Consider the following 12970-nt stretch of genomic DNA (forward strand, 5'->3'; position numbering starts at 1 on the left):
AAATGCGGAAACGCGATTAAATACGACCCCTGGAGATCTCGTCGTTGCCTCCCTGGTCCGAAATTCCGCGCCTTGTGACGGCGGCGGGGCGCCGCGACGGTGCGGCGAGCCGCAACGTCACAATATATATATATATATATATATATATATATATATATATATATAAAAGAATATAAAAGAAGATAAACGAATATAAAATACGATAATATAATATAAATGCGGCGTATATGTAGGCGAAATGTACGATAAAAAAAAAAAACGTAGAAGACAAAAATCAATAACATTCCATCAACGCGTGGAAAAAAAACTCTCGCGCCTCTCATGAGACGAGACAATAATTTTCGTGTCTCGTCTCACGACAATATAAACTCTCTGTAGTCTCATGAGACGAGACAATAATTTTCATGTTTCGTCTCATGAAGATATAAACTCTCTGTAGTCCACGGTCGTATACACAGGTCTGGAAACCAAGTCAAATTTCAGTGGTGGGGGTAGTCCGCTTAGAGTTGGAAATTTTATGTCTCTGGCCGCCACTACGCGTCGCTTTTGGTTATGGTACCTGGTTAAAATGAAGCGCGTGAATAACCTAACCTAACCTGCTCGCTCCTCGTTCCTGCTAGTAAAGCCTGGTTAAGCCAGGGCCATCGTCGAAGAAGCGCGGAAAGCTCCACTCCTCGTCGGTTCTGTTGTTCGGCGGATCGTGCGTGTTGGCCGCGTTTAACCGTGCTCCTTCCGTGCGCCTCCACGTACATCGGCTACGTCGTCGCGTTGTCCGCTGGCACGTATACGCCGCGTGAAATAATAAACGTGAAACGGGACTCCCTGCGTGCCGGCCACGTGCCGGCCAAGCATCTGGGCGAACTAGCTAACTCGAGTGTGTGTGTGTGTGTGTGTGTGTGTGTGTGTGTGTGTGCGCGCGTGCATACGTGCGTTAGCAACGCAGATCGCGTAGATCAGCGACGGCGGTCGGCGGTCGGCGGTCGGCCTCCCGGACACGTCGGGCACCCTCATGGTAGAAAGAAAACAAGGTATGCTCGTTAGAGGGGTCGAAATTGAGCATGTTCTGCGCAGACATGGCGACGGCCAAGCGAGCGCCATATTGAATATATATAGATATACTTTATGTATATACATACGTCAGAAGTGAACGTGTTCGGCTTAATTTGTCTTTTTTAAAATGCCTATGTGTAGTGTAAGTGGATGCAAAAATAAAAGCGAGAATGCAAAAGAGAAAAATATTCAATTTTTTTCTTATCCAAAGGATGAAGAAACTGCGTTAAAATGGATGCAAGCTGCTAACAAAAATAAAGTTAACCTAAAAAACGGTACGTTATTTTGAATCTATATAAATTATAATTGAGGCATATATTTTTAATACTTTATTGAAATTAATTTTTGTAGCTCGCATATGCTCTGTCCACTTTACACCAAGCTGTTACAAACCAAAGCCAGCGTATTTAGCAAACTGCGAAAATTACTCGTCTAAGAAATTACGAAGACTTCATGATCATGCAATTCCAACAGAAAATTTGCCACTATTGAAGGAAAGAGAAGTGCTAAAGGAAGTGCAAAATCAACACAACATAATAAATGTTAGTGAAAACAGCAGGTGTGTATTATTGTATTATATAAAATATTTTCTTATTATAATATGTGAAGATTGCAATAAATTCTATTTACAATATCTTTTTTTAACAGCAAAAACAGTTTTAGTGAGTCCAAGACCAATTTGATCGACACTTCAATGGAAAATAAAGCAGAAACATGTTTTATGCAATCTTCAAAAGAAAATGCTAGGTATAATTTTATTGATTTCATGCGTATTAACGACTTCATTGCTGTACAAGAAATTATTGCATGTTGTTTTATATTTTTATTTCTTAAATATTTTTTACTTTCAGCAGTACAAGTGATGATACAATGGTAAACACAAAGTAATTCACAGACTGTTATGTCTGAGCACTTAAGGTAAACAAAATTAATTGTCTGTATGATTATAAAGCATCAGCTCAAATATATATATATGTATATAAATATTTTCATGTCTAAAAATTACTTGATGTTTACTAGGATGTGTATTGTCACGACTTTTTACACTCCCGGACCGCTCCGGGACGTGTGCCGGATCAAAAGGACTTAGGAGAGCGGGATAGTAGGCCTCTCCAGTGGTTTCCTCGCACCTCCGATACTCCACGAAATGTTCCGAATGTTGGGCGCCAGACGCGTACATTCGCGTCCACGAAATCGCAAAAAAACCTAAACGAGACGCAAAACGAAGTGTGGAGGTGCGTGGAATCGGCTAGCTTGACCTAATCACGGGCGGGGTTAATGAAGGGCAGCGCGATTTTCGGCGGGGTGATACGATAATTTCATACTCAGTCAGATAACCAAGAAAATAACATTTATTGAGTACTGGTTGTCGAGAAAATAAATTCAATAAACAAATCAAGAAATTGAGTCTCTAATAAACACGCTGAAGGCTCTATTCTCACACAATTAATAATTCGAGTCGAAAACCGGACGAAAACTCTGTCGCAATGATATCTTAACTTAACGCGAGATATTCGGCTCGGGCGCAACGGGGAGGCGCCGAGTCGTTTAACCAAGCAAGTCGCGATATCGCTAATAATGTTGGGCGCCAGGTGTGGAGAAGGCCACACCACCTTTGACTCGAAGTACGCGTCTAATAACCACGGAACGCCAGGAAGAACTACGCAAGTAACATCTAAACGCACGAAACGTGTGAACGCCGGTAATTTCTTAACGCGAATACAAGTCTAACATAATTAATCAATCGGCGGGAACGACCTTCGACCGCGATTAACATTGCCATCGACATTCCAACGCAAAATTCGAGATTATCACGAGCAGGGACGCCATAGGACGTAACGCAATTAATACCGGACGCAAGTTTCTCAACGCGAGAGCACAATTATCACCCGTAATAACGAGATCCGAACACAAATCGATACACTAACACCGACGCTCGAACACAAGAATTTCCCGGCGCGAAGAAACGGTAACGCAATTGACGAAATACCGGCCCGTATGCGGCCGTACACCAAGGTCGCGAGGACAACGCAATATACTCGCGATATCGAACTCATTAACGCCTATCGCGATCTCCAGGGATTCGCTATAACGCTTGTACCACGGTTCCGCGGCCACGATACCATCCCGAGGCCCTTCGCTCTCGTTATCGATCGCGAAATTACACTCAATCTTAACATACGTTATCCCGAGCGAGAGCGTGCACCGGAGGGCGGTGTCGTGGCTTTACATATCGCAATTTACGGGCAACCTCACCGGGGATATGCCTCCTCCTGAGCTCCTCGCCGTCACCTTCTTCCAACGATCCTCGATCCGCCAGACAATTATCGAAATACCCGACTCGGGGTGGCTATCGCTTATCTTAGAAAACTTAGTATCTCGCCGACGGACGACCAGAGAGTGAAAACGCTAGACCCGCTCGATTGCGGAATCGATACGGTACCCCTTCCTGAGGGGCGCGTGAGCCAATCGGGCGCGAGCTTGCAAGCCCGCGGTGTCCCGGCGCAGTGCTGTCGATACGAGATCCTTTGGGGGCGGGCAACGGTCCCTCGGCGGCGTGCGACTCCTCAAATTTTGGTCCTTAGCGGCGGACGGAACTCGGTCCTCGCCGGTGTGCCTCCGGTTTGACCCTGGGGCGGTGATCAGTCACCCCGTAGGTCGATGTTTTGTGGAGATCATTTGCTGAAGCCGGGTGTTTACCCAAGCGCTTGGGGCCCCGCTATCGGCGGCCTCGTCCGTCGCTGCCGCATGTGCCGCCCGCTTGCCGCGTTGCTCTCGCCAGCCCGCGATCTCTGCTGCTTCCGCGTTTGCCACCCCTCCTTGGTTATCGATCGTCCTTGATTTCCTTCGCCAAATACTCCCTCGAAGGTTTGCCGTGGTGTGGGTGAGGTGCCGCGCGTATTACATTGCAAAAGAAACAAAAAAAGTAATCAAAATGCGGAAACGCGATTAAATACGACCCCTGGAGATCTCGTCGTTGCCTCCCTGGTCCGCCCCTGGGCGCGAAATTCCGCGCCTTGTGACGGCGGCGGGGCGCCGCGACGGTGCGGCGAGCCGCAACGTCACAGTATATATATATATATATATATATATATATATATATATATACACAAGACAATTAATTTTGTTTACCTTAAGTGCTCAGACATAACAGTCTGTGAATTACTTTGTGTGTTTACCATTGTATCATCACTTGTACTGCTGAAAGTAAAAAATATTTAAGAAATAAAAATATAAAACAACATGCAATAATTTCTTGTATATATATATATACATATATATATATATAGTAAACATCAAGTAATTTTTAGACATAAAAATATTTTATTGCATATTGCAAATTTTTTTCAAATTAATAGATAATATTTTTCAGATTACGAGATAAAATTATTCAAGATTTGATGAAAAGACTAAGCCAAACAAACAAGGTAAACGATTTGCTTAAGAAACAAGTAAAACGATTGCAAAGAGAAAAGACAAGAGTTACGAAACGTGTAATAAAAGAAAATGTCCATAATGTGCTCAAAAGGATATTCACTCCGAAGCAAATTGACGTTTTAATGAGTAATGAAAGAAAAAAAGAGTAAAGTGGGGTCTTGAAGACATATCTGCTGCAATAATGTTAAGAAGCTTGAGCCCAAAAGCATATCGTTTTTTAAAAGAAAATCACTACCCGTTACCAGGATTATCCACACTTAGGAACTGGGCATCTCGCATGGAGTTAAAAGAAGGAATTTTATCTGATGTTGTCTTTTTAATGAAAAAGAAAGCGCCATCGTTTCTGTAATATCAGCGTGCCACATATGTTCATTTTTACATATCAATTTCTTGTATACTATTCAATAATAAACTTATTGAACACAACTTCTCGTGTTATTAAAATAAAATATTTATTACATTTATTGAAATTGCTGTATTTAAATAAACCCATCTTATATCGACAATATTTTTAAAACTTCAGAAAATTATTTACTTTTTTCTCATACATCTATTATATTGTTCAATTCATGCTTATTTTACATTTATTTTAATATTTCTTTATATATAATTTTAACATTTTTTACTTAAAATTAATTATTACATGAAATAAAATTGCATTATATGCAGAACAGAAAAAGAACTTAATTCTCATTTAAAAAACCGCGGGCCTAATTCTATTGGCCAATAAACCAATATGTCTCCAGCTTGGCCCAACGCACTCATTGGTTATTAGAAAGGATGCGCAACAGCATACCTTGTTTTCTTTCTACCATGGGCACCCTTCACTTGCGCGCTCACGGATTCCTGTTACACGGCCATCCCCACCCCGCGTAACTGATATTAATATCATTAATACCACGTGCGATATACTGTGCGATATAATGACTAAATCGTGCGCGGTGCCAATGTGCAAATCGCGAAATTATTCAGCAAAGAAGTGTTCGTTGTTTAAAGTGCCGTCAAATATCGAACAATGTAAAAAATGGATTGCTGCGATTCCGGGCATTGTTGATCTGAAGCCGTCGCAATTCGTTTGCGAGAAGCATTTCGAAGAACATCACATCCTCAGGAAATGGGTGAAATACGATAATGGTAGGATTATCGCCGAAGTAAGTTTAATGATGATTACATTTTTTCTATGTTTTAATTATATTATAATTATACATACAAATTTGACTTGCGTGACTACTTACATAAGTAAATATTTTGATTCGTTCTTGCTGGGTTAACTTTCAAATGATCTTGTTACTTCATTGCATGTTTATTGAAGGCTCCTTACATGCGCACTCGACTCCATCCGTTGGCTGTTCCTTCAAAATTTGACTGTCAGAGAAAGGTGGAAAATATCGCCACTGCTAGGGATTGTTCAATTGGCCAACGCATCAGTGCAGAGCATAATTATTTCTCTTTGGACAAGCCCTCGATGAATACAACGGTCGACGAATCTTGCCATGAGAAGGAGCCTTCTTTCGTACAAGGTATACTTTATTATTCATTGATTCCTTAGAATAGATATGGACATCGTGGCATCTGAAACAGAGAGTAACTAAATATTACAATTGCATGAGTGTATGTTTTAAAGGTAATTATATAGAATAACTAACACAGCTCGGATTACTTTGACCCTGACATGTGTTGTGAAGATCACCCTCCTGAGTGACCTTCAGAAGTTTTTAGCCGGCGGTCGTTTTTTATATTAAAAGTTATGGTAAAAGTTTACAATAACTTACACAGCTCGGATTACTTTGACCTTGACATATGTTGTCAAGGACATAATACTGAGTAACTTTTCCTTATAACTTAGTCGGCGGTCGCTGCTTATTAAAAAGTTATAAACAAAAAGTTTGAAAAATATAGCAGCTATTTTGAGTATTGGAAGGCATAAATGACTAATATATATGTCGAAATAGTTCACGCATACACTTTTCACGCGAACTGAGGTTCACCTACACCCCCCCTGCTTTCGGGGGAGGTGCGATAGCTCCGAAATAGTTCACGCATACACTTTTCACGCGAACCGAGGTTTAACCACACCCTCCCCCCGCTTTCGGGGGAGGTGCGGTAGCCCCGAAATAGTTCACGCATATACTTTTCACGCGAACCGAGGTTCACCCACACCCCCCCTGCTTTCGGGGGAGGTGCGGTAGCCCCGAAATAGTTTACGCATGGGTTAGTTGACGCGCTTTAAACAATTAAATACTGTTAAAGCGCGTCATCTAACCTATGTAGATTAGTGACGCGCTTTAAACAGTTAAATACTTGTAAAGCGCGTCATCTAACCTACGTATTTTCCAAACTTTTTTGTTAATAACTTTTTAACGAATAACGAGCAACGGCTAAAACCTTCTGAAGGTCACTCGGGGTCATGACCTTGACAACATATATCAAGGTCATTGAAATCGGTGAGGTCGCCAAACTTTTTTTGTTAATAACTTTTTAATAAAAAGCGACCGCCGAATAAGTTATAAGGAAAAGTTACTCAGTATTATGTCCTTGACAACATATGTCAAGGTCAAAGTAATCCGAGCTGTGTAAGTTATTGTAAACTTTTACCAAAGTTATTAAGGGGATGCTGGAGCCGTCTGTTTTACCGGCATTTTTTGTCGGCACGTAGCGTCGTATTAATTTGACAGAATTAAAAATCCTTCTCCAGAATTGCAGTACATACATTAATGATTCGGGGGAACTCCGATTTTATATAGAAAACGAGAAAAAATTACGGAAGTACAGATTTCCTTATCCTACTCTTATCCCAATATGGCGTCTCAAATTGCGGCGAGCTGTTAGCTCGTCACAAGATGTATTTCATATAAGAGATATACCATTGGTACGAACGCGAAAACAAGTTCCCCCGAATTGCACAACAAGAAAAACATCGATAAACCTTCCAAATCAAGATTTGGAAGCGTAATATAAAAGTATAATGTCGATGTGCATCGTGCGTATGTGTGCGTGCAATGTAGCGTGCTATCCTTGTCTATATCTTTGTCTATACAAGGACAGATATAGTTCGCCGGTCTTCTTTACCGACGCCGATCGAGTTCGGCTACGGCTCCAGCATCCCCTTAACAATAAAAGCATTTTAAAAATATAGCAATTATTTTAAGTATTGAGAGGCATAAGCGACTAATATTACGTTTTTTTTTGTTAAAGCAGAGAATACTTTATTTCACGAAAAAGTCGCTTTACCAAAACACATTTAAAGCAGTAAATTGTTGATAAATTGTATATTGAATATATGTGAGTATTGGAAGGCATAAATGACTAATATATATGTCGAAATAGTTCACGCATATACTTTCCACGCGAGACGAGTTGTCACGTGGTGGGTTCGTGGCGTGCTTTACGAGCTGCTGTGTGAATATTTGTGGCGATATACAATAAACGAGCTCGTAAAGCACGCCACGAACCCGTGACAACTCGTCTCGCGTAGAAAGTGTATGCGTGAACTATTTCGACATATACAATTAGTCATTTATGCTTTCCAATACTCAAAATAGCTGCTATATTTTCCAAACATTTTTTTGTTAATAACTTTTTAACGAATAACGACCACCGGCTAAAAACTTCTGAAGGTCACTCAGGAGGGTGACCTTGACAACATATGTCAAGGTCAAAATAATCCAAGCTGTGTTAGTTATTTTATATAATTACCGTTTTAAATTTGAATTCTTTTCACAGATGTAAAAACCAATGGGTCTTCGGTAATGGATGGAGTTGATATAAAAACCACGAATATAATACTCCATGAGGATCTTTCGCCAATCGATCTAGCCACTATCGAGTCAATTCAGGAGCAACAAATTCAGGATGTAACCACTGTCGAGTCAATTCAGGAGCAACAAATTCAGGATGTAGCCACTGTCGAACCAATTCAGGAGCAACAAATTCAGGATGTAGCCACTGTCGAACCAATTCAGGGGCAACAAATTCAGGATGTAGCCACTGTCGAGTCACTTCACGAGCAACAAATTCAGGATCATCTGGTGGCACATTGTGCACCTGATGTGTGTGAACGTCGCTTTCACTTTTCACAAGTCACTTTTAACTATGGTAAGTAAAATCGCATTTAAATAGTAACCGTAAAGCGCGTTTTTCAAAGTTTTCATTCGTCTCTGTTTTCATAGGTACTCCTGGAAAAATTACGGACTCTACCTCGATACCATGGCCGTGGACTGTCGGTGAACTAAGCACCGATATCGGCAGTTTTTTGTTCACATACGCTATAACGAAGATGGAAAACGACGATAAATTCCCGGTTGTAAAAAAAAGTATACAGCTTTGCGCCAACAAAGAACTTCGCTACTTCGTGTATGGAAGTGTCGTTAAGGTACACGGATGTAAACTCCCTCAAATCTTGGAGGACATAGCGTCGCTACCGCAAGCTTTGAAAAAGTTTCAAAATATAAATGTGTGCAACGGTCTCGGCACTATCAACGTTCATCATCTGTCGGCGGATAGTGCGTTTAAAGATTATGTCGATCGATGGCGTTCCAAAAACTGCACATTGATCTCAAAACGGAAGAGATGTGACCACTGCAGGAACATGAGAAACGTAGTGCACATGAAAGAAGCGAGATCGAAAACGAAAGTATCGTTAAAGCGTGTATGTCGAGTTTCCAATCCGATAAATCAACTCTCTAAATCTGAATCAGTGGAAAAGTCACTGATTCCATCAGTGACATCTTGCATCGCTAATAAAACAGTGAAACAGGACCGAACGCGCTGCGCAATCAGCGAGAACGGCAAAGCTCACAGATTCGTCAGTGTTATATCGTTATTCACTTATTATTATAGTGGCTTCCAAGAGAACATGCTCGTGCGTGCGTCTTATACATGATAATATAATATCAGTGAAGAGAAGTGATATATGCATTATATCTTCGTTATTGATAAGTATACATTGGTGGTAAGTAAAAGTTTTTGCATTATTAAATACAAAACCGATATTCGCGCGCCAATTCCCTAACAGCACATGGCAAGGTTAGGTTAGGTGCCGGCGTACATATACACATAATTTACGTATACTTTTTTAGATATGATTTAATGTAAATACATGTTTAGAATAAATTTGAGCAGGATCGACGCGATTTGCAGCACGCGTTGCCCCATACGGATCCTGCGTGCCTAACGTTCGACCGACGCAAAACAGATATCCTTGTTTTCCTCCTCGAATTTGACATAATTCTGGTTCTGGTCTTTCAAGTTCTCGTCTGAGTGCAAGCGAATCTAGCCGTGGGCAATCTGGAGGTACCACTTCGACGTCAATCGGCGGCGTCGGTTCCTCGATCGTTCTCCGTTGTCAACGCAGCAACGTCCTGCTTGCTCTGCTTCTCCTTGTCGAGAGTCTTCCGTCTTCCGGTGGCTTCTTCATGAAGGTCTTCTCGTTCGTGAGGTCTATCACATCCTAGGAATCGAGCACGTCCGACCAGAAGGAATTAATAGAGTAGTTACGAACACGTGAGTACACCTCGATGAAGAGTTGTCGCGTGCCAGGCCAGTTTGAATAAATTATGTATTTAGTGTAAATACATGTAAATACATGTTTGAATACAGTTTTTTATGATGTACTTATAGTATTATATTTCGCAAAAAATGCGGTAATATGCGGTTATTTTAATAACATATTTTTGGCATTTTATAAAATTTACTAGAATTTTGAAACAGCAATTTTTACAGCACTTTGTGTACTGCATAATAACATATATTTTTAGAGAACGCATTTGGCGAAATTATATCTGATTTTTATTATTTTATATACTATTATTACTCATGTACTTAATATGTGTAAGTTGTCTAGCTGGATATACATTTCAATTTGTTTCAGATAATCTTCAATTATTAAAATTTTGTGGATATGGGTGAAATTACGAAATGGTCGCCAGGCGAGGTAGCAGAGAAAATATTGGATCTTGCACAAGACAATATAGTTGCTAATGCTTTTTTGGGTGAGCATTCTGAATGAGTGAGCCAACATTTTTTTCATGCAGAGGGCTTTTGTAATTCTTGTTATAGTTGTAATTATAGTCCTGATTTTTAATATCATATTGATTAACAAACACTGATGACTGTCGAAACTCATAGAATTTATCTGTACAGTTGAGGCTCAGAGATGATCACTGAAAGATCGTAAATAATAGCTGCGGTCCACTTGACGCTTCAGATGCTTTAAAGCGTTCTTCTTCTCCTTCTTTCTTCATTAAAAACAAGGAGAAGATGAATGCTACGAAGCATTTGTAGCGTATCTCGTAACATGGAATATGTGATCTCTCAGTGGTTATTTGTAAATTCTAACATTTCAGACGAGTCGTAACAGTTTTGGATTCAAATATCGATATCGATCTGAAGTTGTTGCAGCGTTTTGCGAAAAGTGATATGGATCGTCTGAATTGTTATGTATGCCACCATAATGTCCCCAATGGATTGAATGGTTTAGTTCGGCATTTACAATTTTCTCATGGACTTACAATTCATCGGGGAATGGGGAAAAATGGTTTTGAATGTGGCCAAGATGGATGTCGTCGAACGTTTATGTATTTCTATACATTGAGAAAGCACATACGTCGGTGTCATAGATACAGATGTGATGATAATTTAGAGCCTGAATTAATTCCTAACGACGAATTAATTCCTGATGATGAATTAATTCCTGACGACGAATCAATATACTATATCAAATATTTTTGAAAAATATCCGCGCCTCCTAGACTACCGTGGTGAAATGGTGAGTTTGAATTCAGCTCTTTCAATTTTGGGATTACTGTTACTACACAATATGCCTGTGTTTCTTTCTTTTTGTCAGACGATTTACTAGTGCGGATATGATTTCTTTATTTTTCAGATAGAACAAGACTTTATTGGTATTTATTCGGGTTGTGAAGACAATTTTTTGGACAAATTCCCTTCCTTTTATACTAAAAAAATTCTTGCTTACGCCACACAATATAGACCAGATATCATGAAGAAAACTAATAATTTTCCAGTTAATGATGGTGAGTGTTTTAGACTAATAAATTGTTTTTATTTACTGATAAATTTACTTATTGACCGGAGTAGTTCTGACTAAAAAGTGAAATTTTTCACAATATGCCTGGTGTTTCTTTCTTTTTTTCAGACGATTTACGAGCTCTGATTGTTCTGACTCTCCTTTTGCCTCCATCAAACTCTTCACGAAAAAATAATGGAGGAAAAGGCAAAGGAAGTAGCAAGAAAAAAGTGAGTAGGTTCTTTCATTTTACTTTAGGTTATTAATATTTTTTTTAAAGGTAATTTCACACATCCTCTTTATTACAGTTGCAAAAAAAAGATAATGAGAACATTCCGAATGCTGAGGTACCAAATCCCCATCTCATAAAAATTTTGCCAGTATGTTTTTAAGCTTTTAGATGTCACCACGTATTTATAATAAAAGGAATACATTTTGCAAATTATCGCTGTACATCTTTGTTCTACAGGAAGGAACAAATCTTCCTCATACTGAAAAAACCTTAAGGACTGAGGCGAATGGCAACATACAACCATATATTATGTGCATCCGAGGTCAACAAAGGGCCACTTTCTTCGTTCAGGGTGACGGATGGTTCCTTAATCTTCCGCATCGAGCAACTTCTATAGCAGCATTTGATCTGTTATTCAAACTGTATCAAGTACTCCACGTTTCATATCCACCTTCTCTTTTAAATTTTTATAATTTCATTGAAAGCTTTGTTTATGAAATTAATGTCCAACCGTCAAGTATTGTTTCTTCCTTACATATTAACATTTATAACGCGGAAGTTGGAGAGCCAAGTAACAGAGAAGAGAATAATATTTATTAAAATATTCTTTAATATATTATTCATTAAGATATTATTCATTAAGATATACTTTAAGACTTTAATATATATTTAAAAAATATAATACATTAAAATATTCTTTATATTAAGATTAAATATAATATTTTTAACCAGCTTTTAATTTGCTTTGTAATTTTAATCCACTACCAGTAATCCACTAATTATATCATATATTTTAGTATTAGCACATATGAAATGCACACAGAAAAAAAATTAGCTACAATTTTGTCGTAAATATGGATAGCTAGATCGTTTACAGTGAGAGCTATTAATTTAGCAATAGTTCTTTTTGCAATTATTATTAACAATACGTAGCAAAAGGTTCAGCAAAATTAGAGCTCTTGCTGTAAAAAATGTTAGCTGTCCATATTTATGACTAGATTTATTATAGTAGCTAATTTTTTTGCGTAGTACGTTCACTAATCAAAAAGTGAATTTTTCACTGAGTAAATCAGTATACTTTCACTGATTTATACAGCATTCTAAGTTTCACTAATTTTTCAGTTGAATTTCACTGATTGTCAGTGGCATACTTTAGACTGATGCCTTCAGTGAATATTCACTGCTAATCAGTGACTATTCACTGTTTCAGATTTAGAGAGAAA

The 12970-nt window shown here is 39.0% G+C and overlaps 3 protein-coding genes across 5 annotated transcripts; all 3 read left to right on the forward strand.

Annotated features, from left to right (window-relative positions):
• Positions 1-1009: 1009 nt before the first annotated feature.
• LOC139821870 (uncharacterized) lies at positions 1010-4914 on the forward strand. 3 transcript variants are annotated; one of them, XM_071793235.1, is made up of 6 exons: positions 1010-1028; positions 1262-1325; positions 1402-1609; positions 1699-1797; positions 1902-1968; positions 4424-4914. In XM_071793235.1, the coding sequence occupies exons 2-5, from the start codon at positions 1286-1288 to the stop codon at positions 1936-1938; spliced, it is 384 nt and encodes a 127-aa protein (XP_071649336.1). In that variant the 5' UTR covers positions 1010-1028; positions 1262-1285; the 3' UTR covers positions 1939-1968; positions 4424-4914. The 3 variants fall into 3 exon arrangements, with proteins under 3 accessions (XP_071649336.1, XP_071649335.1, XP_071649334.1); XM_071793234.1 differs by lacking the exon at positions 1010-1028 and adding an exon at positions 1035-1192; XM_071793233.1 differs by lacking the exon at positions 1010-1028 and having other exon boundaries at positions 1035-1325.
• Positions 4915-5080: 166 nt separating this feature from the next.
• On the forward strand, positions 5081-9370 carry LOC139822281 (uncharacterized). The gene is made up of 4 exons (XM_071793895.1): positions 5081-5639; positions 5801-6008; positions 8212-8583; positions 8658-9370. The coding sequence occupies exons 1-4, from the start codon at positions 5412-5414 to the stop codon at positions 9368-9370; spliced, it is 1521 nt and encodes a 506-aa protein (XP_071649996.1). The 5' UTR covers positions 5081-5411.
• Positions 9371-10387: 1017 nt separating this feature from the next.
• On the forward strand, positions 10388-12580 carry LOC139822282 (uncharacterized). Its single transcript, XM_071793896.1, has 6 exons — positions 10388-10478; positions 11175-11254; positions 11372-11522; positions 11645-11745; positions 11824-11895; positions 11985-12580. Exons 1-6 carry the CDS (start codon positions 10388-10390, stop codon positions 12345-12347), a joined length of 858 nt encoding a protein of 285 aa, XP_071649997.1. The 3' UTR covers positions 12348-12580.
• Positions 12581-12970: the final 390 nt, after the last annotated feature.

This window comes from Temnothorax longispinosus, chromosome 11 (assembly GCF_030848805.1).
Source record: "Temnothorax longispinosus isolate EJ_2023e chromosome 11, Tlon_JGU_v1, whole genome shotgun sequence".
Lineage (NCBI taxonomy): Eukaryota > Metazoa > Arthropoda > Insecta > Hymenoptera > Formicidae > Temnothorax > Temnothorax longispinosus.

Coding starts and splice junctions, on each gene's coding strand:
- LOC139821870 (XM_071793233.1), top strand. CDS start 1,178: ATGCCTATGTGTAGTGTAAGTGGATGCAAAAATAAAAGCGAGAATGCA. Junction 1,326..1,401: donor TAAAGTTAACCTAAAAAACG/GTACGTTATTTT, acceptor TAATTTTTGTAG/CTCGCATATGCTCTGTCCAC. Junction 1,798..1,901: donor TCTTCAAAAGAAAATGCTAG/GTATAATTTTAT, acceptor TTTTACTTTCAG/CAGTACAAGTGATGATACAA.
- LOC139822281 (XM_071793895.1), top strand. CDS start 5,412: ATGACTAAATCGTGCGCGGTGCCAATGTGCAAATCGCGAAATTATTCA. Junction 6,009..8,211: donor GGAGCCTTCTTTCGTACAAG/GTATACTTTATT, acceptor TTCTTTTCACAG/ATGTAAAAACCAATGGGTCT. Junction 8,584..8,657: donor ACAAGTCACTTTTAACTATG/GTAAGTAAAATC, acceptor CTGTTTTCATAG/GTACTCCTGGAAAAATTACG.
- LOC139822282 (XM_071793896.1), top strand. CDS start 10,388: ATGGGTGAAATTACGAAATGGTCGCCAGGCGAGGTAGCAGAGAAAATA. Junction 11,523..11,644: donor TAATTTTCCAGTTAATGATG/GTGAGTGTTTTA, acceptor TCTTTTTTTCAG/ACGATTTACGAGCTCTGATT. Junction 11,746..11,823: donor AAGGAAGTAGCAAGAAAAAA/GTGAGTAGGTTC, acceptor TCTTTATTACAG/TTGCAAAAAAAAGATAATGA.